This window comes from Aphidius gifuensis, linkage group LG4 (genome assembly GCF_014905175.1).
Source record: "Aphidius gifuensis isolate YNYX2018 linkage group LG4, ASM1490517v1, whole genome shotgun sequence".
Classification (NCBI taxonomy): Eukaryota; Metazoa; Arthropoda; class Insecta; order Hymenoptera; family Braconidae; genus Aphidius; species Aphidius gifuensis.
In genome coordinates this window covers 1,045,560-1,073,543 of record NC_057791.1, presented here as the reverse complement: position 1 = coordinate 1,073,543, position 27,984 = coordinate 1,045,560, and the positions used below count along the sequence as shown (strand labels likewise).

The 27,984-nt window shown below is 22.0% G+C and overlaps 1 protein-coding gene across 4 annotated transcripts; it reads left to right on the top strand.

Moving 5' to 3' along the window:
- The first annotated feature begins 600 nt into the window (after positions 1–600).
- On the top strand, positions 601–27,262 carry LOC122854307 (solute carrier family 12 member 4). Of its 4 annotated transcripts, XM_044154825.1 has the most exons (14): positions 16,346–16,404; positions 17,189–17,489; positions 19,705–19,790; positions 20,268–20,564; positions 20,638–20,823; positions 20,888–21,123; positions 21,198–21,385; positions 21,463–21,624; positions 21,696–23,134; positions 23,215–23,322; positions 23,548–23,574; positions 24,203–24,441; positions 24,561–24,700; positions 24,856–27,262. In XM_044154825.1, the coding sequence occupies exons 2-14, from the start codon at positions 17,438–17,440 to the stop codon at positions 24,945–24,947; spliced, it is 3,252 nt and encodes a 1,083-aa protein (XP_044010760.1). In that variant the 5' UTR covers positions 16,346–16,404; positions 17,189–17,437; the 3' UTR covers positions 24,948–27,262. The 4 variants fall into 4 exon arrangements, with proteins under 4 accessions (XP_044010758.1, XP_044010757.1, XP_044010759.1 ...); XM_044154822.1 differs by lacking the exons at positions 16,346–16,404; positions 17,189–17,489 and adding an exon at positions 619–1,787; XM_044154824.1 differs by lacking the exons at positions 16,346–16,404; positions 17,189–17,489 and adding an exon at positions 9,634–9,728.
- Positions 27,263–27,984: the final 722 nt, after the last annotated feature.

Sequence of the window (27,984 nt, the reverse complement as noted above, 5' to 3'; positions counted from 1 at the left end):
ATACTTAATTATATCTATAATTATTATTTTTACTTATTTCCAAAACTAATGATAATTTTTACTGATTATCCATTTGCTTATGGCGCGGTTTTTCCAGAAATTTTCCAAGATATAATTTTCTTTCTATCAGATAAAGGGCTGATTATATAAAAATATTTATGGGAGGTAGTTTAGAAATGAATAACGATAATGTAGGATTTTTTTTATAATTTTTTACGCGATCGGTCAGGGGTAGATTAGGGTAGGTTTGGACATAAACTAGTTTTTACTGGGAATTTTTCGAGAAATAATTTTTTTTAAGTTAGACAAAAGGCTAATTATATGAAAATAATTCCAGAAGAAAATTAAGGGATAAATAAAGATAATGGGAAAAAAAAAAATGATTTGAGTTTTTAAAAAAAGAAAATGGATGAACAAAATTGCCGCCAAAACGTCAGCCATTTGCTTTTTAAAAAATTATATTTTCCATATTCGCCAATAGATGGCTTTTAGCTCCAGGTAAAGATTTTGTGTGGTGCTTCTTCTCTCTCTCTTCCAATGTTTTGTTTTTTATACATGTTTTTTTTTTTTTTTTTTTTTTTATGTTGCAATTGTAAATCTGTCTCGTGATTTGTGCTGCTCCTCGTGTTTTAGCATCAAAACAATATTCAAGACAATAAAACAACCCGGCTATTTTATAAATATAATAAATATTATTATAATTATTAATTATAAATATCATCCATGTGAGTTGAAATATTTTTATTATTATTCTGACACTGACAACCGGTACACAAACATTAGAAAAACGAAAATAACAAAACACTCATACATTTACGTCAAAACAAAACATTTATAATGCACAATTGCACCTGTCAATAATCCTCCAAAATTATTGACTAATATTACCATAAATATTGACATATAAATTGTCATAAAAACTAAATTAATTAAACAATTTTTATATAAACAATTTAAGGATTATATTAAGGTACGTGTTTTTTTAAAAAAAATAAATACAACAACGTTTCTTTTGGAATGACAGTAGTAATATTGCGTGTGGAGTAAATTTATAATAAATTAGTGAATTTTTAATGTAAAATAAAGTTAAAAAAAAAAAAAAAATTAGAAACTAATATTGTGAGTATAAAAAGAGGGGCACCAGTTATAATACTGCGTCAGTTTTCATTTATTTTTTTCCTCAGTGTTTCTCTGGTTGTATGGATACACATATTAATTCTGTCTGCGCTTCTTACTTAACTCGTTCACTGAAATAATAAAAATAAAAACAATCAACTATTTTTTTTTTTTTTTTAATTTTTAGTTATGATTATATTTGTGGCCAGTTTTTCCAGACAACAGTGTAACAGTTGATGTTAAGCTTGCGTTCAAAACATACCTGACTTGACTGATCAACAATCCTTATTTTATAAAAATCAATTTATCAATTTATTGATTAAAAAAAAAAAGCTTAATACATTGTTGTAAAAATAATTTGACTAATTAATGAATGAAAAAGAAATTTACAAATTATTTTTCAAAAAAAAAGTGCGGGTAGTGAAATTTTAAATAAATTTTTTTTTCTTTTGTTTATATAAAATCGTGTGTGTAAATTATAAGCGAGTTTTTAATTATTTTAATTTTATTAAATAGTGTATTGTGTGTAGAGTATAATTAAAATTAAATTGTGATTATTAATATTGTTGTTAAAATGCCGGAACGTTTTATTGTGACACCGGCAGACAAAAACAGTGTCGAGTACGAGTGCGGTTTGTTGGAGACTGATCAATCATTAACCAACAATTATGGTGAGTTTAATTAATCATAATAATTACTATATCAATTAATTAACAATAAACAATATAACAATATTAAAACAGCTTTAAATATAAATTCCATTTTTAATCATAAAATGATGATAAAAAATAAATGATTTTTCGACTGAAAAAAATTAGTTTTGTTAATAATATTTTTGAGATATTATTGCTTTATTATTATAAGCTTTTATTACGTTTTTTAGTTGCAAAAATAGCATCACCATTTGATGCTCCAAAATAACTGAAAATAAAAAATCAACACCTGACGAAATTTTATTTTTTTTAAAAAACAAAAATCTCAGTATTTTAAAAATAATTTTTTTTTTTTATTCTTTAAATATTTTTTTTACAATAAAAATTTATTTATTTATTATGATTGACAATAATAGTAAAAAACAGTGTGAAATAATGATTTTTTTATTAATTGATAGACACTATTTATCAATCAATTAATTATAACATCCAGTATTTTCCAGATTAAGTTGGAACATTGAACCACAATAATCATAAATTTTTTTAATAATAAATATTAATTATTTGCTAATTTAACGATAATAACAAGGTCATATATCTCAAATCGATATAATAAAATTTAAAATTCCATCAAAATCATTGTCACAATTTTCTCCATTGTCTTTTTAATTTTTTACAATAAAAAAAAGTCAATAAATAATCAATAAATTTTGATAATTAAAAAATAAAGATAATCGAAATTATATAAATAGAATATATTTTCATTTAAATTTATTAACAACAATTTTTATAAATAAGAAAATTAACTTTTTTTCGAAATTTATATTTACACTTAGTACTAGTATATATATTCAATTAAACAATTATTATTTACAATTAAAAATAATAAAATTTCATGATATTAATAACAATTAAAAATAGGAAAATAAAATTGACCTCTTAAAAAAAAAAAACAACCCTTATTGTTATCGGACAGTCACGCAATAAAATACACAAAAAAAAAAAATGAATAAAAAAAATGGTTGTTATGCCACAAGACCTTGGCTATAAACATTAGTAGAATAATAGACAATGTCGACATAATCGTGGCTTGTTTGGTATGCATAATACCACTAAAATCTGACAATGGAATTAAATTAAGGTCGATAATTTTACCCACAAATATATCTATGATAAACAACCCTTTATCTTATATTTTTTTTTCAAATTTTTCTATCAAGAGGGTTGCTGAAAAGTGCTGCCCTCTCATAATAAAATAATCAAGTAATTTTTATTTTACTATTATTTTTTAACCCTTTTTATTGCAATATATATTTCATCCCTTATTTTTTTTTTATTTTGTTTTTTTGTAAATTAGTTATGGTGCTTTTAAAAAAAGCTCCTTTTAGCTGTAGCCAATAAAATATGAGGAATATTATTTATACACCCTTTTTTTTTATTAGAGTAATGTTATTGAAAAATTTATTTTTAACAGAAACATTAAAGTGAAGCATTAACTTGATGCTTACTCAATTTTTTTTTATTTCAAGTTTAAAAGAAATCGTTTTTTTTTTTTTTTATCTCTTAATTGCATTTTTTATTTTTTTTTTCTTGAATTTTTATTATTTTTTATCTCTTAAATTCGTTTACGTCATTTTTAAAATACTTTTTTTACGGTTTTTTTTACTTTAATAGTTTCTATTTGAAGAATATTATATAAAAAAAAAATAATGCAATTTTATTTGTGCCAAATTTTAATTTATACTGTGGACTTTTATCAATATCGTTTGTCCGGTTTATTATTATTTCATATCTGTATTTTAATTCATAAGACATATTGTTATTTTAAATACAATTTACACACACACACACATGTATTTTCTGATTATTTAAAAAATAAAAATAAAACAAAAATACTCGTCATTCAGTTCAATGTAATTTGTCCAATGCGATAGCCAGTTCATTGTGCACTAAATGATAACACAAATAATTATATGCATTATCAGTTGAATTATTATTAACATATAACATCGTAAAAAAAAAAAAAAAATTAATTAACATACTACCTTTTTTTTATACTCGTTTTATCATTGAGTAATTTTACGAATTTCTATTAGAAAAAAATTTCCAAGATAAATATTTCGCTGGAAAAATCAAATGACTCTTTTTTTTAGCGAAATTTTTTTATATAAATATTTATTTTATTGTTAAAAACAATTTGATTGATGATTCATCAAATTTTTTACACACAAATTTATTAAAATAAATACTTAAATGTATATATGACGCATAAGCATCATTTAAAATAAGCATCAATTGACACTAAAGTTCGTTTTTGTCAGAGTCGTATTTTATTTATTATTTAATTGTTCTCACAATAGTCTTATACAAAGTTTATTGTTACTTTTAATATATATCATATTTATTTTGTATATTTTTCAACTGCCCTTTGTGGTGTATTTTTATGGTTAATATGATACTTGAGATCCCGGAAATTTTCTTGTCAGGGTTAAAAAATATATATAATTCTAAAAAAAATTTATATAAACGCAGTAAATTTTTTTTTTTTATATATAAAAAGCCGCTGCTGTTGTTGCCGCAGGGCATTGAGTTAAAAGAAAAATTAATAGGCCAAGCTATAGTGACATGTATGAAAGGCAACATCAAAGAAAAATGTCAATGATTATAAAAAAAAAAAAATATAACCGTTTTGTTTTTCTTATTATTTATAATATTATTTTATTGTTGTTTGAAAAATTAAATTATTAAATTCTCTTTGGTATTTTTATTTTTATAAATTTTACAAATTGATTTTATAATTAATCAATTACAGCTTTTCCTTTTTTTTTTTTTCTTTCATTTTTTTTGACACTGAGTTATTTAGTCTTGTTAGTGATAAATATTAATTATTAATTAATTTTTTAATTAACAAATGAATAGACTAAAATTAAATAATAATAATAAATTTCAATAAACAAATATTGCATCAGTTATCATCTGGAAAAATTAATCTGTCTCTCCCTGAATATCGAGTTATTAATTTCACGAATATTGAGTTTCGCGTTACTGATTATACACGTTTACACACACCACAATATAATGATGATGCATCGTGATAAATTATTAATTATTTATCTCTCAATTGATTTTCATATAAATCCATATTTTAATATTTATTTATTACACAAAAATAATCCTTGAAACTTGAAATCAAATGACACAATTATTATTATAAAATTAAAATTGAAAAAATTTCATTTTATTTTAAAAAATCGTAAAAACGTGAATAAAAAATTTTTATAGAATTTTTTTTTATTTTTTTATAAAGTAAAAGGGTTGCTGGATAGTTGACAAAAAACTAGGATATATAATAAAAATTTTATAGACGTTTTGAACGTGACGTGGTGACTGGTGGATTTATCATAAAAATGTGACAATTTTTTTTTTTCTTTTCGCATATCGAAAAATGTTTGGAAAATTTTTGTTTTATTGTAAAAATCAATTGGCATTGTGTTGATAAGAGTATTGACATCTTATCAAAAAAAAAAAAACAGGAAATTGAAAAAATAAAAAATGATTATTTTGGAGTAAAAAATAGAAAAACAAATTTTAAATACAAAGTAAAAATAAAAAAAAATTTTTTAAATTGTTTATTGATTATTAATTTAATTATTTATAATAAAATAATTTTTTTTTTGTTTGTTTATTATTGTTGTAAATAGAGATGAGACAATAAAAAAATAATTTTGATATTTTGGAGTAAAAAAAAACTATTAAATTGCAAAATTCAAAGTAAAGATTAGAGAAAATTTTTTCATTGAATATTAATTTATTTATTGATAATACAAAAGTTTTTAATTCTAGTTATTATGTATAATGATGATATAAAGCCAAGTTATATTAGTCGTGTAATGCATATATAGTCAAGTTTAACATGTAATAGCGGTTTGTTGTTTTGAGATTGAATTTAACTTTGTCGTTTCTAATTTCATCGGCCAATGAGCTCGAATAACAAAACTTTGCAATATATTTCATACTAAAAACAATCAAAATATTATTTAAATTATTAGCTTATTATAATTAATACTAAAACTTTATAACATTAATTTAAAATACAAAAAATATATGTTTTTTTACATAAAACTTTTTTGTATACAGCTCTTACAAAATTTAAAATTCAAATAATCCACAAGTCAAAAATAGAAATGAATATTTTTACCTTTGTTTATCCAAAAAAAAAAAAAATTTTTTTTTTTTAATATAAAAATTTCTCTTGAGATTTGTTTTTCATATAAAAAAAAAGAGAAATAATTTTTTTTTACTTGTTATTTTCTAAAAACATGTAGGCATAAAATATAAGAGAAAAAGAAAAAAAACAGTAGTAAAAAAAAAATTTATATTTTATGTTCTACTGTCATTTTCAAGGTTTGAAAAAATATACGTGTTATACAATAATAGTATAAGTGTATTTGTGTGTAATGGATCTGAAATACTAGCCCAAACATATTTAAATTTAAATTGAAATTATAAAATGGATCAATGAAGGACCTTATAATGGACATTGTTTGTTATCATCAAGCTATGTGTTGAAAAAAAAAGAGTTACGTTGAAATAATTGATTTTTTATTTCCTTGGGATATATATATAATAGAGACAGAGTGTCAAGGTCGCACTTGATTATCTCCTATCACATCAGATAATAAATGAATTTGTACAGAGACATATACATCCAATGTCATCATCATCATTAATTATCATCTATTATTCAAAAAACAAAAAATAATATTTGTAAAAGAAAAATAAGCTCAAAAAATAAGCTATTATTTTAAAAAAAAACAGACAAATATTTATAATGAAAATTGTTATTTAAATATATTTTTATAAATTATTTTAGTTTTTTAAATAGATGTCTGGTTTTTTAATTTATGACAGTGATAGAAAGTTGTTTTGAATTATTTTTTTTTCACGGATTAATAGAGTTTTTTTTTTTTTGGAAATTTATAATTTAATAGTATTATTATTCACGTGATTAGAATATCTACACATGGACATAAAAATATATGAAGAAATTTATAAACTCGTGATTTGAAAATTTATAAATACATTATTTATTTGATTTTTTTTTGGACTTTTATGATAATAATACTGTATTTTATTGCTTTTTGTATTTTGGATTTATCTATTTTTTATAAATAAATAATTCACGTGATTTTAATGGATGACCAAATTGATAACAGTCACGTGAATTGTCCTATCGAAATTTTATTTGAAAAAAACAAGTAAAATTAATTTTTAATTTAACGCGAAATTATTTTTTTATTTCAATAAATTTTGATAAACTTTTGATTAGATATGTATTGAAAAAAAAAAACATTATTATTTTTATTATTTAAAATTACAGAGATAAATATTAATTATTTTAAAGTGATAATAATTTTTTTTTTTTTAGATTTTAAAGAGTTAATTTAATTTTTTTGTCATCGTATTATGAAAATATAATTTTAGTCTAAATATATATTCATAAAATATATAATTATCGTGAGGGTTCATTGGCTGTGACCTCGACAAGTACAAACCTTGTGTATTTTAACATAAAAAAAAAAAAAAAAAGTTTATTTTTTTAACTAGCGTGTTACATGCAATCTCTCTAAATTCAAAGTCGCATATTTTATATTTAATATCATCACACACAGACATGGAAAAAAAGAAAAAAAATTAAAAAGTTAAAATCCTTGTTCTCTTCTAAATAATTAATATTGATAATTATCATCACCCTCAAGTAAAACAATCACACCACGCCCAAATCATAAAATCCAATTATCCAAAAAATAAAAAATTTAATTTTTCAATTAATTAACCATCTAATTATTATTTAAATAATTTTTTTTTTCTTTTAATTCCTTTTTTTCAACACGATTTTAATCGTACAATAAATAAATATATTATAAATAATTAAATGACCAAGTAAATAATTTTTTTAATAAATAAAAATATTTAAAAATAAATAAACAATATTTAAATAAAAACAATTGAATAAAAAATTTAATCAATGAAGAGGTGAAACAGACCGGAGATGAGTTTTCAAAAGCTCCATATTGGTCAGGGGCTTCGACGATCGTTAAATCACAGAGTTCAAATGCAAATAGAAGTCAAATTACAAGATGAAAAAATAGAAAGATAAAAACAATTTTAAAATCATATAATTTATGTCATGAAAAGCTTGATTTTCAATATCGATTTAAATTCAGTCTATTTTTTTTTTTGATTGTACATAGGTAAAATTATACAAACCTTCAAGCATTTCTACTGTAAATTTTCTTTGTATTTATAAATACAATACGTACTCTATATAAAACACAAGGACAATACATGACATACTTGATATAATCAAACTTTCCATATTCATAATTAAAAGAAATGAAAAAAAAAATAAAAAATAAATTATATATACATAAAAAACACAAGTGAAAGACTTGATATGTAATTTTAAAAATTTGTACTATAAAAAATAGACAGACTAATCCATATAAATCAAAAAAGAATTTCTTTATAAAAAATAAAAATATCTTTTTTTTTTAAAAAAAAATGTTTGACAAGTTTATTTTTTTATTAAATTATTTTCTTGCTTTGAAATATGAATAGCTAAATTATTAAATATGTGTATTTCAAAAATTTTCAGTGTTGATAGTTGAGTTCTTTGAAGATTTCTAAAAAGAAAAAAATTTGAGAGAAAAAAAAATTATAATGAAAAAGCTCAAGTTTGTAGATGAAAAAAAAAAAAAAATGTGTGTATATATGTTTAGTGGGTTGGGAAAGGTAGTGTGATAGTGGTAATATATATATTGATGGTTTTGTAGAGTAGTGTGACACAACCACTGTAAAAAATGGCTGGCTTCATCGATATAGATAAAATGAAAAAAAATATTATAAAATAAAAGGTAAAGAGAGAGAAACATGATAAGCTAGTTGAAAGGTGCGCACCCTGATACGCGACTCCTTGGTAAGTGGGGCGATTGGAAAAATATACACACCCCCAGTTGTCAAACGTGGAAAAACCACTTGTCTGTCTACTTTTGGTATATTAACTGTTGAAATTCATTTGCTTGTACATCATAAATAAATAATAAAAATAATATTTCATTTTTAATTTAACAATTATTTGTTTGATTTATTATTATTTATTTTTTTTTTTTTTCATACAAAATATAAAAGATTTATGTTTTATTTGATATAATTTAATTTAGTTTAATTGAATTTATATTAACTTATTTAATTTATTCAAAAAAAAAAAAAAAGGTTGAAATTAAAAATGAGATAATATTTTATTTTTTTATTTTATCAATGATGTAAAATTTATTTTAAATATATTTTTTTCATTGATTTTAATATCATGTGATTGATAATATATTTTTGATTGAAAAAATAAAATAATTAAAAATTCATTTGGAAAAAAAAAAATCATTGTTTATATTAAAAATAAATATATTTTTTTTCCATAAATAAACACGTGATATCACGTGTTTAAAACTAATATTAATTTTTTTTTTCTTAAAATTTTATTAATTCTATTAATAATAAAAAAAAATCTTGGATTTTATTTATCAGTCTGTTGGTGTTGAGTGTTGATGAAAAATCAAAGCTCAAGACAGTGTTTAAAAAAAAAAAAAAAACAATAAATCAAATCTCAAAGTTAACATTATTATCTATTTTTTAATAATAATTTTTTTTTTTATTGATTAATTTATTGGTTAAATAAAAATAGTTTAATTGCATTCGATAAATCGATTGTGAGTTATTAATTTTTTTTTATAAATATAAACTAATGACATTAACATTGACAAAGTGTATTTTTAAAATTGCTAAAAGTGATATTAAAAAATTGAGTTATAAATAAAAAAAAAACAATTAAAATTTAATTATTTAAAATGAGTGTTTCGGGAGCGATACCTTTGATACTGGCTGACAAAGACCACATCGAAGGTGAGTTTATTATGACATTTGTTCAATTAAAAATTAATTTTAATTGTCAATATAAATTTGCTAATATAATTTATATTGTTTAATAATAATTACAAGGTGTTTTTTGTGTTTTATTGATTAACTTGTCTTAATATAAATCCAAAACCAGAGCTTGTGTTCTATGACAAGATGAAAGCTCTGGGGATATCTTCTACTGTCGAGTAAGTGCTTTGACATTAATCCAAAAGATTACCTTGGATATCCAACTATATATCTTTACATTTTATTTCAAATTTTATCTTTTTTTTTTCTTTATTTAAATCAACAAATTTCCAATTTTTATTTATTATTATTTACATTTTTAAATTATTCAATTATCTATTTGTTTATTACTTCTACTTTTAATTTATTTAAAATCATATTTTCATCATTTTTTTATTACTTATTATCATGGGAGCTTTTTTTTTTTAAACTAAATTAAACTCGAAATATATTTTAGCATATTATTAAAAAAGCTTTATATATTCATATATTTATTAAAATCAATCAGCATATATTTAAAACTTTATTTGATGATTTTAACTTTTTCATTTTAAACTTGAGTTAATTTTCTTATTTTTTTTTTCTTTTTAATTAAAATTAATTTTACATAGACGTTTATAAGTTTTTATATATTATTATTATTTTTTACAAGTTCAAGTATCATACTTGGTGTTTAAATAAAATTAATGACTTTTAGTTTAGCTGAAATTATTTATTTTTTAAATATTAAACCACTTTTTTCGTGTATTTTTTTTTCTTCAAACGTGCACTTGTATATTATCCATGAATTTATAAATTTTTTATTGTATGAAAAAAAAAATTTGTGGCTGCTATAAATTTGAATATAAATTTTATAAATATTTTATAAGCATTAAAATATTTTCACATGACCCAGTTGTCATTATATGATTTAGAAAAAAGGAATATTTTTTTTTACTGAAAATATTTTTTCCACGTTTATGTCACTTTATCTACATCTCAAGAATAAAAATGATAAAAATAAAAATATAAGATTGTCATTTTCTTTTATATAAAAAGTCGTTACCTTTTGGCAGTCCCTGAGTCAAGGTCAAATCTATATAAAAAAATTTTTTTCTTATATTCATACATATATACATGTGAGTTAATAAAAAGTATAAAACTTGTCAACGACTTTGTGACCCGATAAACGATTGAAAATATATTTTGCCATTAAAATAGTGCACAATAAAAGTATACAAAAAAATAGTTGAACTAAATTTTTTAAATAATATTGTAGTAGTTATTTGAAATGAAAAACTTTTATATATATTTTTTTTATTTGAAAATGTGCGCGACAATTGTAAAAATTCGAACAAGATGTTCAGCGATCTATAAATTATTTGCAGTCCTTTATAAAGCTACGATAAATTCACTGCAATAAAGAAAACTGATGTTGAGTTAACTGGGATAATAGAAAAAAAGAAAAATAAAGAATAAAAAAAATTCCTTTAAAAAAGAAAATAGGAAAATGAACAAAAAAAAAAATTTCCGGATAAAAAAAATTGTTGATCTTTTTTTTTACAATATCGTGGATTTTATATGTACAGAATGAGGTAAAAAAAAAAAAAAGGGAATTATATATATCATCTTGGTTGCTTGCTGCAAGTTTACAAGTAATGTGTGGTATAAAAAATAAATATATACATGTATACTTGGATAACGAAAGCCATGCAACGGCAATACGCACGAGAGGGTTTATAATGGATACAATGCAGGGGGGAAGCCTCGCGATGTATAAATGTTTTATGAGAAAAAAAAAAAAAAAAGTAAAATTGTAACATTAATGCTAGACGACCTCATCATCAAGGTTCGCAAATTTTATATATATTTTAGAGTTATGATGAAGCTTTCAAACAATTGTTATTTAATTTTTTCGTTTTTAAAATTTTCATGGAATTGATTGAATTAGAACTAGATTTTTTTTTTAGCTGGAAAATTTAACGTGTATTTTTTTCTACGATGGATAAATTATTAGATTTTTTTTTTTTTTTTAATAAATTGTTGATTAAAGGCAAATCAAGCGTTATACATTTAACATGTAAGGATTCTTTGAGCTTAAAGAAAAAAAAAAATATATTTATCATAAATCACAAGTGTTTAAATGTGAAAAATGAAAAATTTGTATAAATTTTTTTATTTATTTTATTGTTGATATTTAATGGAACAATTTTAATTTGTTGGATAAATTTCTTTTGTAGATTTTTTCTACAGTAGAGTTTGTTTGATAAAACAAAATTTAATATCGACAAAGATCGATAGAAAAAAAACAAGTCGTCTTGGATATTTACAGATTTTTTAAATTAAAAATTTAACTTGGATTTAAATATTCAACTGAATCAGTTTATTCTTTATGAATAGTAGAATAATTTTTAATTTTTAATGAAATTTCATTAAAGAAATAAGAAAATTTAACACAATTTATTAATAATTATTCATAAAAAATTATTATCATTAATTTTAGTCTCTTAAAATTATTTAAATTAAATTGAACAATCTTTCAAAATTATTATTAATACAATTTTATTTATAGAAAATAATTTTGTTCATTTAATTTTCATCCCTTAATAGACTTGTCCAAAAAAAAAAAAAATATCTTATTTTCAATTTGCTCGATTGTTAATCTTTCCTTCACGACAAATCTATCAATTTTATGATAAAAAAAAAAATGAAAAATTGTCTCAGGATAATCCGATTATACATCGTAATATTTGAAACGACTTATTGAACTTTACCACATGACTCTTGAATAAAGAAAATCAATATTTGATGTTCATCTTATTCTCGTGTCTTGTATAAACCTTAATCTCACCGTTCAAACTTTTATTATTATCATTTTTTATTTTTCATACTCATCCCCTATATTTTCATCATACATATATATTTTCAAGTATTTTACGAAACAGGAAAAATAGAAACTTCAAACTCGATCAATCAATAAGAGAAAAAAAAATTAAATAGTTATTTATTCATGAAAATTGAAAAATAGATTTTTTTTTTTCTCTTCAATTGATAGAAAAAAAAATGAATAAATATATTCGCTATAAAATAAAATCTCAAGAGGATATATATATGTATCGTTTGAATTTTTTTTTTTTTTTTTGACATGTGTGTTATATATGATTACATGATTAAAGTGCGCGATCAGTGTGATCGACAAATTCAAAGAGGGTTGAATGAGGTCAAATTTTTTTTTTTCCCCCCGAGAGAGTAGCTCATATCGTCCTCAATAATTATCCAAAATTTAAATCAATTTTCAACGTGAAAAATAAATAATAAATAAATCATCAGTGTCATTTGCAATTGATATATTTATTTTTTTTTTTTTCGTTAAATAACAACAGGAAAAAAAAAAATCATAAATGAATGTACGCTTGAATAAATAAATATAATGATATCAAGGAAAAAAAATAAATAAAAAGTTAAATCAAATTTCAGATTAATAATAAATTATAATAGTAAATATTAAATTTCAAATTAACTTGGTTTAGTGCAAGTAGTTTGAAAGAAAAAAAAAAATAATGTGACTATTTTTTTTTGGTGAAAGTTTGACAGTAATATTTACCTACTAAAAAAAAATAAAAAAAAATAATAAAAATATATTTACTGGTAAATTATAGACAAGCCCAGAGCAAGTTTAGTCTTGATCCAGAGACGCAGACTCCGTCATATCGATCTTTCAACTCTACCAACCTCAGAAAAATATACGAGACAGAAATATGCTATTTTTTAATACAACCAACAAAGACAAATGCTAATAAATAATAAATATAATATAAAAATCTTATATATAGATAATAATTCTATGAAAGAAAATTAATTAGAGGAAAAAAATAAAAAAAATCAAGATTACTATATAGAAACTCCTCTGCAACAACAAAAATAATTTTCTATAAATTTTTTGTTTTCTTTTTTTTATCTAATATATAAATTTGATATCAAATAGACAAAAAAGAAAATATATTTTTTTATATACATATAAAGTTCTTAAATCTTTTATTACAAGTTAATTTATTTTTAAATAATTTTGTTTGTCATTGAAAGAGACAATGAAGACAACTGATGAGGCATTTGACCTCTATAAAATAACGCCAAGTTGATGATACATACTTGTTGGTTTTATATATAAATAGGTCTATTGAAAATTTGCCAAAGCATGGTTTTAAATTGATAAAATATATATCAATTAAAAAACAAACAAAAATATTAATTTATAAATTTAAAAAATATATTTCTTTGGATAAATTAAAAAAAAAAAAATCTAATATATTTTGTTTTTTGAGTTCATCAGCATTCAATCGTGACATGACCTAGATTATTAAAGGGTCTATATACGTGTATAGAAAGATATAAAGAAAAGAAAAGATAAAAAAAAAAATATATATTTCTACATAGAAAAAGATGTAGTTCGAGGGTTGCTTAAAATATGTCTCGTCATTCATCCGCAACTTGCAAACGCACCATCTAATGCTAAAAAAATAAGGGATGAAAAAAAGGACTGTATTTTTATGGTGTATAGTGCGTTTTATAAAAAAAAGCTCCCTTCATGACGTCACAAGAGGGTTAAAACTAGTGACGTCAAAGATAAAATAGGAGGGTGTAAATGATGATTATATTTATAAATGCGCATGCGTTATATGTATTTACCGCACCCTACAAATTCAAGCCCACTGACCCACTTGTTTTGATTTTTTCCTGGGTATTAATATATGTTACAAATATACATATATCAATTTATATATATAGCGTATCTATAATGACCGATGACCTTATAAAATAGACAAATATATACAATAAAAAATATCGATATATAAAATTTATTTTCCAGCTGTTTATTACGAGATAATATTAACTATTTTTTTCATTTTTATTTTCGTGCAGCATCCGGGGGCGAGCGATTCAAGCGCCACCCTCAAAATAGTGGGGTACACCTGAGCCCTGTAGAGGTCAAAAAAATTATCAGATAGATTATATATACTTTTTTTTTATTTTTTTTTTATTTTAGTAATACAATGTGTTGAATGGAAAGAAAGAAAAAAAATATAATAAAAATGTTTGTCTGTCAGATGAACTATTGCAGCTGATTTTAATGAGATTTCCGATGAGTTTGAATAAAGACAATGGAATTCATGATAATAATAGATGAAAAAAAAATAAATTCGGAAGTGTTGAGGGCTGGAAAAGTGCCTCCGGAACTGGTCTATATATTGCTTTTATTATTTTTTTTTTTTTCACTGCTTTTATGTTTGATAGAAAAAAATAATAAAAGTGTTCTAGTCCCTGGGGTTTTTTTTGCGAGTTATTTGCTTTACTAATTCTTTCAGAAAATTTGAAAAATGACAGGTACTTATATTATTTATTATACTTTGAATGACATTTTATTATTTGAATTTTTTTTTTTTTTTTTTATTAATTATGAAAAGTGAATTTCCTTTTGCGTAATTGTATATTATTTTTTTTTCAATTTTTATTTACGATTTTTTTTTATGTAGCTTATTCAAGGTCATAAAAATATATAAGGTCGTATTTTTTTTTTTTATTTTTTTTATATGCAAAAGTGTTATTCAATGTGCATGTACACGACTTAACTCGAAATCATTCATTATTTTTTATCGAATGTATGAACACATTATGAAACAGTTGCTTATTAAATTTTCACAATATTTTTTTTTATTTTTCTAAAAATAAATACAAGAGGATTTAATTGTTAAATTAATTATATATTTTATAATTAAATATTCAATTTATATTTGATTTTAAATATTTATACAGATTTTTTTAAATCTAATTTAAGCTTTATTCATTTTTTCAATTAAAACACTTTCGAAAATTGAAATGGCAATTTAAAAAATCATCACAAAATTTATATTCACTAAATAATAATTATTAAATCCTCTTGGATTTTAAATTTACCAATAATACATTATGTCAATCATCAATAAAATAAAAATTAAAAAAATTAATGTCAATTTTTCCTATATATTTTCAAATTTATTTCAACTTGAAAAACTTGGAAAAAAAAAAAAGTCAAGTATCAATTCAAAGAAATAAAATATTTCATTACTCATAAATTTTTCAAGTGGGTATAGAAAATAAATATATATATTGACAATTCTTTGACAAATGTGAGTAAAAATATCCGGGTCATTTGAAGGACTAAAAAAATTTAGAAAAAAAAAAATTTTCATTTTTAAAAATAATTTATAAATCAATGAAATAATTTCAAAAATGATTAGAAAATATTTAGTAAAAGTGTAATAATACATGTCCACACCCATCATTAGGGTTTTTTTTTTTTGAAATTTTTTTATTTCTATTTTCTGGCATGATTTTCGTGTGCGGTGGGTTGAATATAGCTGGTCCAAAAAAAAAAAAAAATAGAATAAAAAAACCAGAGGGTTGTTGAGTGTGTGAGAGAGAAAGGTAGATAAAAAATATATATGTATATACAACACAAGATGATAATAGTATATAGGTATGTAAACGATAAATGTACAGAGATGTTGGAAGATGTGAAATAGTATCACTAAAAATATGCGCAAGCGCGGGATCAGGATGAAAAAGCGGGCGGATAGCTCACAACGCCCGGGACATCACGGGATGTGGTACCAATATCAGAGTCTGGAAATATAATCAGGTAGATTTGTGATTTTTGTGGTACTTAATTGTTGATACAACTGAACCAAATAATCCAAGTTATCATTCAATTTTATCATCTAAATAAAAACCCACGTGAAGCTAAATTATCTTTAAAAAAATTAACCAATCATTCAAATTTGCTAGTCATTGATCATCATTATCAGTGTTAAATTTTCTATCAAAATTATCATTTTCTATAAAATCAAATATTTATTAATATATTAAATTAAAAATACAATTGTATATATATTTTTTTTTAATTGTTTTTTGTAATTAAAAGATAAAAAAAAATAAAAAAAAAAACAAGTTACAGATATTTATTCAGTGACACGCCTGGATATCCAGTTGCTTCAACATTATCGACCAAGTACAACATCAGACCCAATTGATGCTGCGTTTAAAAATGATCTATTATAAAATATTAATTAAAAGCATAAGATAATTGACGTATACATTTTTGGTATATTTTTTATTAAAAGAAAATAAAAAACGAAAATAATAAACTGCTTTAATCACTTGGTGGTGTCAGCATCAATCAAGACCAAAACCAACCACCAAAAATAACACAAGCCAACATTTTCAGCTCTACATATCTTTAACAACATATATTTATATAAATATAATTTTTTTTTTCATTTATTTATCTTGAAATAATAGTTTTTTTTTCAATTTTTTTAAAATTTTTTTCTTTTTCACTTAGTTGCATAATTATATTTATATAAATATTATATATAAAAAAGAAGCTTTTAATGATTAATTTTAATTGAAATTTTTGACAATAGTGAATGTGCATTTGTGCAACTTTAAATAATAACAATAATAATGCAAAAAATTCGATTTAAATACTAAAAAACTTGAATGAATTTGTGAAAGTTTCATTGGCTTTTGTCTAATAGTTTTATTTGACTATTCATTAAGTTGATGAATAAAACGAGTGTTATTCATATCAAGTGTTAAAATAATAACAATAATTAATTTTAGTATAAATTATAAATTATTGTTTGTTGATAATTCAACATTAAACAAGAATCATGAGTGTGGAAGCTCCGAAAATTGCGGATGTCTCTGCTCAACAGAAATCTGGTATGATTCATTCATCAAATAATATTTAAAATTAAATAAATAAATTTACAATTATTTAAATAATTATATAGTTAATTAATATTTATTTATATATTATAATTTTTTACAAAATAAAAATCATTTATTTTCGTTTAAAAGCTTTTTTTCATTTATTATTTAATAATTTTTCTATTTGTCATTTAAAAAAAAAAAAAATACATTTTCCATGGTTTTTTTTTCATGATATAATAAAGAGATTATTTTTTGTTCTAATGAGAATTTTTTTTTTTTTTCATTTTTTATAATGATGATACATGTATTTGTAGGGTAAACTTTTAATGACATAAAATTACTCTTGTTTGTAATGAAACCAGTGATAAATAATGATATTAAAAATATGTTTACAAACAACAAATTATTATGTTTATCTCATACATCACTTGATGTTTTAATCACCACAATTATTATCATACAATCTTACATAATTATATAGTAATATTATTATTATTATTTATCAAAATTTTGTTATTTTATTGTATAATATAAATAAGTATATATGTTGATTATTATTTTGATATAATCCACTTTGATAAATTGTAAATTTAATATCTAAAAAATATCACAGTTACATGATCAATTGAATAAAGTAAAATTTATTCTCTCGAATAATTCATAAAGTAAATACTTGAAATTCAATAAATATTTATAAACATTACAAATGTAATTCATAAAATCTTTCAATTGTATTAATAAAAAATTTTATTATTTCAAGTTGATATCTCTCGAGATGAAATGTATAAAAAAGTAATAAAAAAAAAAAAAAAAAAAATAGCAGGTACTTTTGTAGGATTTAATTTGAAAGGAATAAAAAGTTGCTGAAGATTTTGCAGAGTTAAGAAATTTTTGTAAAATAGTCACGAAGCTTAATTGAAGTGAACACGGTTGGACTGCATTCGGTGATATTACGTGCCAGAAATAATCATTGTTCAATAATGTCATGCATGAAATATCGTTCAACAAAATAAATTAAATATAAATAAATATAAAAAATACGTTAAGCTATTTATTTGTTAATAAAATTAATTTAAATACTTCGGGTTCTTTGATGATACAATTGATATAGAAATTTCGATTCGAATTAATTGATATTTCGATTAACATGATAATCAAATTAATTGGTTAAAAAAGAAATTAATAATCTCATTAATTTATCCACGTGTTGGCAATAATAATTGAAGCCTTTTTAAAAAAATTTTTCATGTTTATATTAATGAGAATAAAAAATAAAATTATATATATTATGCTCTAGTTTGTATTGAGAATAGATGAGAGTTAAAAACGATCGAATAAATCGATTGCCCTCGTCCAACACTTGCTCTCTTATATTCTTTATTTTATATATATACACCCCTTCTTATTTAGAAAAAAAAAAATAGCTGATATATTGACACTGTCAGTGTGCTGATTGTTACATTGCACGTGCCATTTTCAGGGACAAACTTAATTGAAACTATTCGCTACAATGCATTTTTTTTTTTTTGAATTTTTATAAAAAATTTATAAATTTACTTTAAAAATAATTACCAATAATATATTTGTTTAATAATTATCATCAAATAAATAAACGAAAAAAAAATTAAACTTTAAAAGAATATTTAAATATTAAAATAATTATTTTATAGTTAAAGTGGTTCATGTTTAATAAAATTATTTTATATATTTTTTTTCACACAGTAATTTAAATGCAGTATATTGATAAATGCATTTTTTTTTTTTTTTTTGCTCTGGGCAATTGCAATTGCCTACTAGAGCTTTTATAAAAATAAAAAAAATAATTTAATAATTATTTACTTAAATTATAAACTGTTTAATTTGAAAAAACAAAAAAAATTTTTTCTATTAGCGATGTATTTTTTAAAGTTTTATAAACTTCAAATTAAAAAAAAATATTTTCTTTGATATTATAATATTAGTGTCATCAAGTACAATAAGTTAATTTTATTTAAAAAATTAACACGACAATTTAATTGTGATATGAGAGGCTTTCATATTTATTGAAAATCATGTTGGCCTCATTCTGAATTTCCTTTGTATTATTATTTCAATTGTATTCATGTTTTTTTTAATTTTTCATTTATTGTTTTATAAATTTCAATTTTTATATTTTGAATGTATAATTTATCATCATTTGTTAATATTTTTAATTCAATTTACATTTTTTATTTCATTGTTTAAGGTGGAGGTGGTGATGCTGAGCCAATTGTTGATAGTTCCAATTTGGAAAAAAAATCTGGCTATGAAACTAATCTCTATCTCTACACTGTGAGTTTATTTATTTAAAAAAAAAAAAAATTAAATTAACAATAATATTAAGAATATAAAATAAACTAAATATATGTATAAATATTTAAAATGTTTTTTGAATCTTGATGAGCTTGAGACAGATGACAATTAAGCAAGTCAACAATTTTTTTTTTTCTAATTAAACACCCTCGTCTTTCACATTGTATTTTTATACATTTTTATTTACCTCAACATGACACTTTAATTTCATTTTATTAAATTTTAAATATATATTTTATTTTTCCCACAAAAAAAAAAAACTTGGCTATAAATTTATTTGCACATTTTTCATAAAAAAAAAAACAGCAAAACTACATGTAGTTTTAATTTATTGATGACAAGATATGCTAGTTGAATAATTACCATAAAAATGGCAACGCCCATTTTCAGATTTGACCTTCAAAATTAAATTGAATTAAAAAAAAAAAATATATATAAATTTTTTAAAATAAACAGGATGATATTAATGATAGACCAGTGGCATCAACATTTTTAAAAAATTTGGCAAGTTATGAAAATACAATACCACAAGCAACTGATCCAGACAGTAAGCCAGGACAAAATGCTGGCGGTGGTGGAGGTGGTGGAGGTGGTGGTGGTGGAGGTGGTGCAAGAATGGGTACAATTGTTGGTGTATTTTTACCATGTATACAAAATATATTTGGTGTTATATTATTCATTCGTCTTACCTGGGTTGTTGGTACTGCTGGAGCAATTTGTGGTTTTTTGATTGTTCTAATATGTTGTTGTGTCGTAAGTATATTATTTAAATCATCAATTACTTATATCTTGATTTATTAATTATCATTTTTTTTTTTAAATTTAGACAATGTTAACAGCAATAAGTATGAGTGCAATTGCAACAAATGGTGTGGTACCAGCTGGTGGTTCATATTTTATGATATCACGAAGTCTTGGTCCTGAATTTGGTGGTGCTGTTGGTATGTTATTTTATACTGGCACAACATTTGCTGCAGCTATGTATACAATTGGTGCTGTTGAAATTGTTTTGGTAATTATTATTTATATAAATTCACAATTTATAATTATAATTTTATAATAATTTCAATTGACAGACATATATGGCACCATGGTTAAGTATATTTGGTGATCCAACAAAAGATCCAAATGTCATGTATAATAATTTTCGTGTTTATGGTACTGGACTACTTGCAATGATGGGTTTCATCGTATTTGTTGGTGTTAAATTTGTCAATAAATTTGCTTGTGTTGCACTTGCCTGTGTATTATGTTCAATTGCTGCTGTTTATGTTGGAATATTCTACAACTTTCATGGAAGTGATGCATTAAAGTAATTATATTTAATTATAAATTATCTGTGATGGAAAATTTCATTTGTATTTAATTGTTTTTTTTTCTCTTCAGAATATGTGTACTTGGTAATCGTTTAGTAAAAGACATTGACATAACTGATTGCCACAAAAATCCTGGTGGAAAAATGTATGAAGAATATTGTGGTGTTACCAATAATGGAATGTGTGATGAATATTTTAAAAAATCAAATATAACTATTAAATCTGGTCTTCCTGGTCTTAACAGTGGTGTTTTTCATGGTAAATAATAATATTATTTTTTATAATTTGTATTTTAAATAATAATTATTTATTTGTTTTTTTTTTTTTTATTATAGAAAATATATGGGATCGTTTTCAACAACAAGGAGAATATATTGCTTATGGAACAAATACAACTGATACAGTAAAAACAACAAAATCAACATATAATTTTATTCAATCTGATATAACAACAGCATTTACTCTTTTGATTGGTATATTTTTTCCATCAGTAACAGGTAAATTAATTTTTTTTAAAAACACTATTATTATTTCTATAATTTAATATTTAAAAATAATTTTGTTTTAGGTATAATGGCTGGATCAAATCGTTCTGGTGATTTGGCAAATGCACAAAAATCAATTCCAATTGGTACAATTTGTGCAATATTAACAACATCAACAGTATATTTATCATCAGTATTATTATTTGCTGGTACTGTTGATAATTTATTATTACGTGATAAATTTGGTCAAAGTATTGGTGGTAGACTTGTTGTTGCAAATATTGCATGGCCAAATGAATGGGTTATATTAATTGGTTCATTTTTATCAACACTTGGTGCTGGTTTACAATCATTAACTGGTGCACCACGTTTATTACAAGCAATAGCTAAAGATGAAATAATACCATTTTTAACACCATTTGCTAAAAGTTCAAGTCGTGGTGAACCAACACGTGCACTTGTTGTAACATTAATAATATGTCAATGTGGTATATTACTTGGTAATATTGATATACTTGCACCAATATTATCAATGTTTTTTTTAATGTGTTATGGTTTTGTTAATCTTGCTTGTGCTGTACAAACATTATTACGTACACCAAATTGGCGTCCAAGATTTAAATATTATCATTGGACATTATCATTTCTTGGTTTATCATTATGTATTGCAATAATGTTAATGACAAGTGTATTTTATACACTTGTTGCAATGGGAATGGCTGGTGTTATATATAAATATATTGAATATCGTGGAGCTGAAAAAGAATGGGGTGATGGTATACGTGGTTTAGCATTATCAGCAGCAAGATATTCATTATTAAAACTTGAAGAAGGACCACCACATACTAAAAATTGGCGTCCACAAATATTAATATTAGTTAAATTAACAGATGCACTTGTACCAAAATATCGTAAATTATTTTCATTTGCAAGTCAATTAAAAGCTGGTAGAGGTTTAACAATTGCTGTTAGTTGTTTACCTGGTGATTTTTCAAAAAATTCTGGTGCAGCAATAACAGCTAAAGGACATTTACGTGCAATTGCTGATGAAGAAAAAGTTAAAGGTTTTGTTGATGTACTTGTAACACCAAATGTTACTGAAGGTTTAAGTGCACTTATACAAACAACTGGTCTTGGTGGTATGAAACCAAATACTGTTATACTTGGTTGGCCATATGGATGGCGTAATTCATGTGATGAAAGAACATGGCGTGTATTTTTACAAACAGTTAGAAATGTAACATCAAATCGTATGGCTTTACTTGTACCAAAAGGTATTAATTTTTATCCAAATTCAGCTGATAAAATTGGTGGTTGTATTGATATATGGTGGGTTGTTCATGATGGTGGTTTATTAATGTTATTACCATTTTTATTAAAACAACATCGTACATGGAAAAATTGTAAAATGCGTATATTTACTGTTGCACAAATGGAAGATAATTCAATACAAATGAAAAAAGATTTAAAAAAACTTTTATATAATTTAAGAATTGAGGGAGAGATTGAGATTGTTGAAATGGTTTGTTAATATATTTTTATCTATCCAATGCAAACACATATTTATTATGCATTAATTTATTTTTTTTTTCATTTCAATAGACTAATTCTGATATATCAGCATACACATACGAGAGAACACTGGTGATGGAACAACGTAATCAAATGCTACGTGAACTTCAATTAAATAAAAAAGAAGCACAAGGACTGGTGAGTTTATTTTTAAATAAAAAAAAAAAAACCTTTTTCTTTTTTTTTATTTAATAATTATTATATAAAACTTCTTTTCTAAATATATTATCTTAAAATAGACTATTTTATATTAAAAAAAAAAATAATATATATATAAATAACAATTAAAATATAAAAATTAATAATTGCGGGATAGTTACTGATGGGAATGTGTCTCTTTGTTGCGTGCTTGTCACGGATAAGGTGCCGACATTGGTGGACTTCAACGAGGTACCCGACAAGGAATTGTTACCTCTGGTTTGTCATATTGAACCCGAACATTCACTCGTCTACTCATTTACCTTTATAATTATCAAAAAAATATAAATATATTTATATATTTATAATCCCATCATTTTATCAGACATTTATTTATTTTTATTTATTTTTTTTTACATCATCAAGTAGACGAGTGTTCGTGAAAATCCATTCATTCATTCATGATAATCATTCATATAAATTTATTATTTATTTTTATTTTTTCATTGATAAAAATATATAATTTTTCAGCAAATTAAAATTAATATACATCATTATCTATCAGTTAATTTTATTTGCTTATTTATAAATGGTTTTTTTTTTTTATTTTTTTTCTTGGCTTTATTAGCACGTATATTTCAAAGGCTTATTTTACTTATAGCCATCATCATACAGCTTTATAATTAGTGCTAGATATATGCATACAACTGATGCATCATTTTTTTTTATCATAAATTTTATTTATAATATATATAATTTATCATACATTTATTTCGAAATTTTATTTATTCATTTATTAATATATTAGAAGAGTAGTAATAATTTACTAATTGATGTTTTTTTTTTTTTTTTTTATTTATTTTCTTTCATTGAATAAAAGGTACAAGCTGTTGTTGATCATCATCATAATGTTGAAGCAAAAACAGCGACCAAGGTGAGATTTGAAGAACCAGTTAAACAACAAATAAATGGAGTTGATCAGACCAAAGAGTCAAATGATTGTGGTAATGGATCTGATAAAAAGGATGATAAATCAATTGATGATGAACAATCAACACAGTCAAATAAAGATGCAGAAAGTTCAACTGATAAAACACCAAAAACTAAACAAATTAAACCGTAATATTTTATATTTTTTATAATTTTTCATTTAAATGTTGAGCATAGTTAGTGAAAAAAAATTCAACTAGAAATATTTTATTGTATAATATTGTTCATTTAATAATTTTTTTATACAGAGATGAAGACAATGTAAGGCGTATGCACACTGCTGTTAAACTTAACGAGGTCATACAAGCAAAAAGTCGTGATGCACAGTTGGTAATTCTAAATCTTCCTGGACCACCTAGAGACACAAAAATTGAACGTGAATCAAATTGTAAGTTTTTTTTATTTTTTACTAGAAATGTTATTTTATATATTTCGAAACTTTTTAAATTTACAAACTACTTTTTTTTTTATCTGTAAAATAAATTTAATAAAAATCTTATTTTATTTATATATTTTTTTCATTTTAAAATGTTTTTTTTACAGACATGGAATTTCTTGAAGTTTTAACTGATGGACTTGAAAAAGTTTTGATGGTACATGGAGCTGGACGAGAAGTTATTACAATGTATTCGTGAAGTGTAAAATTGATGATGATATTATTAGTTAATTTAAAATCACCAAAAAATATAATACGCTATTTTTTTTAACAGATTATTATCTGTTTGAGTTTGAAATTATAAAAGAAATTTATAATTATTACACATGACAATGTGATAGTTAATTTTTTTTATGTTTTATTTATTGATTTGACTTTTTTTTTTTTTTGTTTTGTTGTTGAAAATTTATTGATAATTTATTTTGATAAAGAAAAATTATGGCTTATTTTTTATTTAATATATTTTTTTTACTTTAAATGAGTATGCTGTATCTATATTTCAGCTTAAGAATATATTTAAACTTTATCGACGATAAATTTCGAATTCGATTAAAGCTTACTTACCCTTTGGCCTCGTGAAAATCTTCATGATGCCAAAATAACGTGCCAAGGATAAGTTTTCTTTAAATTTTTAAATAAAAAACTGCACTATTATTTTTTAAATATAAATATAATTTATCCGTCAAAATAAAATCTAATAATATTTCAAATAATAATATAATAACTTGATTTAATAAATAAAATACTTAAATCATTATTAACACAAAAAAATGAAAAAAAAAAAATAAAAAAAACTCATTGTAACGGAAATCAAAATTTTTGGTCTGTGTTTAAGGTCGAAGCATCTATGAAAAATCACTGCCAGAATAATTTTCTAAATGCTTCGTCGTTCAACCAAAGACAAACTACATAGTGGCTCATTTTTTCTACATGCATTATTGTTCAAAAAATGAATTAAAAAAAAACCTAAATAAATAAATAAATTCATTGCTTTTTAGAAAGAAAGAAATAGTTAAACTTAAAAATAAGAAACTTAAATAATGTGGAACATTTAAAAACAAAACAGCAATTAGATTAAAAAAATATTTTTTAGTAAATCTACATCAGTCTTAAACTCAAAATAATTTATCATTATTTTTCATTGATTAAATAGAAAAAGGGAATATAAATTTGAATTAATTTTGTGCCATTATATTCATAACATCATGCTAATTAACATTTAATTTGTTTATAAATTTAATTATAATATGGAGAGACAAGTTACAGTCCCAGGCCTATCAGTCAAATGACAAGTCGATAATTTAAAAATAACAAAAATCGACCAAACGAAATATCATGCAAATTTATTTATATTAATTCATAATAATTTGCATGAAATTAATAATCAAATTATTGATTATAATCTCATATAGTATTCATAGATAGTGCTAGTGATAATTTAAAGAAAAAAATAAATAATTAAAAACAGAAGAGAATTGAATAGAGAAAAAAAAACAAGAGCGTGTTTAATAATTCAAAAAATAATATGTCAGACTTTAGACAAGCACTGTTAGTTTAATGATCAAGCCTTTTTACTAAAAAAAAAAACAATTAAACAATTATAGAAATTAAAGCATTAGATGAATTATTCAAAAATACATTTAATCAGATTAAAATTATATTAATAATAATATTCAGTGATTGATTCATTGATTATTATTATATAGATAAATATTTCTGTTTTAAAAATTGATGTCTGTGAAATATATATGTTGGTTTATTATTAAAAAATAATATTATTATTAAACAAAAAAAAGAAAATAAGATTTTAAAAAAATATCTGTAGACTTGAACACTAATGAAATTTTAAGATAAAATTATATTTAAAAAATGAGGTTTAAATTTGAGTATTATATAAAAATTATATTTGTTTTTAAAATTAGATAAATTGTATGTTTAATGTATAAAAAAAAAAAAAATGCACAGACTATACTCAGCAATAGTAGATAAAAAAAAAAACCTCGAAAGTATATTATTATGAAAATTTAAAATTTTTTATTTCATGTTATTATAAATTGGCATATATATATATTTAAAATTTAAAAAATTATTATTATAATATGATAAATTATATTGGCAAGTTTATGAGAAAGATAAAAAATATATTTAAAAAAATTTAAATAAATTCATTAATATGAATTTTAAAGTTAAATAATATAAATTTTAATATTATTTTTACGATAATTCTTCAAAGCCAAATCGAAGATTCGCTAAAAAAAAAAAAAATGTAACGTACCATTAGTATTTTATGATTTTTTTTTCGTTCATTTTATATTGCATATTTCCTTCATAAATATTTATCTATCTTCATTTATAATTACAATAAAATTAACCATTTAAATCATGTCTTTTACTACCGAAAAATAAACCGTTTAACTACTTAAAATTTTCACGATAGCTAGTATATAAAATCCTTCGAACAAAAATAAAATTAGATAAAAATAAAACAAAGTTTACTAAGCAATATATAAAATTTAAAAAATTATATCTTAATCTCACTGCTGCATCGTAAACAAACAATGAAAAAAAAAAAAAAAAAAATAGCAAGTATTCAACGCAGAGTTGGTTGTAGAATAAAAATTAAAAACTTAAAAGAACGACGTATTCTACAATATTATTATAATACTATTAATAATCTTATCGTCCAAAAAAGAAAATTTTAAAAAAATTGTAACTCATATTTTATAATTTTACTACGTTATTAATTACTTACCGATGATATATATTTTATGAGTACTTACCTATTTGATAGGCAATCGTCACTGCATAGTTTATATAAATTTAAATGTTGAAATATATTTAAAGAAATTTATTGTAAAACAAAAAATAATACCTAATAAAATTAAAAAAAAATCTTTTAACTGGATTGACATTGTAAATAAAAAAAAAAGGATAAAGATAAAATTCATAATCCGAAAAATGACAAAGAGAAAAACATAACTCATCTCAAAAAAATGCCTGATTATTTTCATTATTTTTTAAAGTTTTTATTTAAATATTTAAACAAATATTTTTTTTTCAATAATACAGTTTATTTGTTTATTTTGAATTATATATTATTAAATTTCCAAATGCACAATGATTGCGTATATGGATATAAAATTCCCGAATGAAAAAAAAAACTAAAATATATAACAACAATTAAGCTTAATAATTACTACGAATAGAAACAATTAAAAAAAAATATAAAAAATTAT

What these genes read in the sequence shown, in the direction of transcription:
- LOC122854307 (XM_044154822.1), top strand. Translation starts at nt 1,691, where the DNA reads ATGCCGGAACGTTTTATTGTGACACCGGCAGACAAAAACAGTGTCGAG. An exon ending in CATGGAAGTGATGCATTAAA is followed by an intron (nt 21,124 to 21,197) that starts GTAATTATATTT and finishes TTTTCTCTTCAG; the next exon opens with AATATGTGTACTTGGTAATC. An exon ending in CATTGGTGGACTTCAACGAG is followed by an intron (nt 23,575 to 24,202) that starts GTACCCGACAAG and finishes ATTGAATAAAAG; the next exon opens with GTACAAGCTGTTGTTGATCA.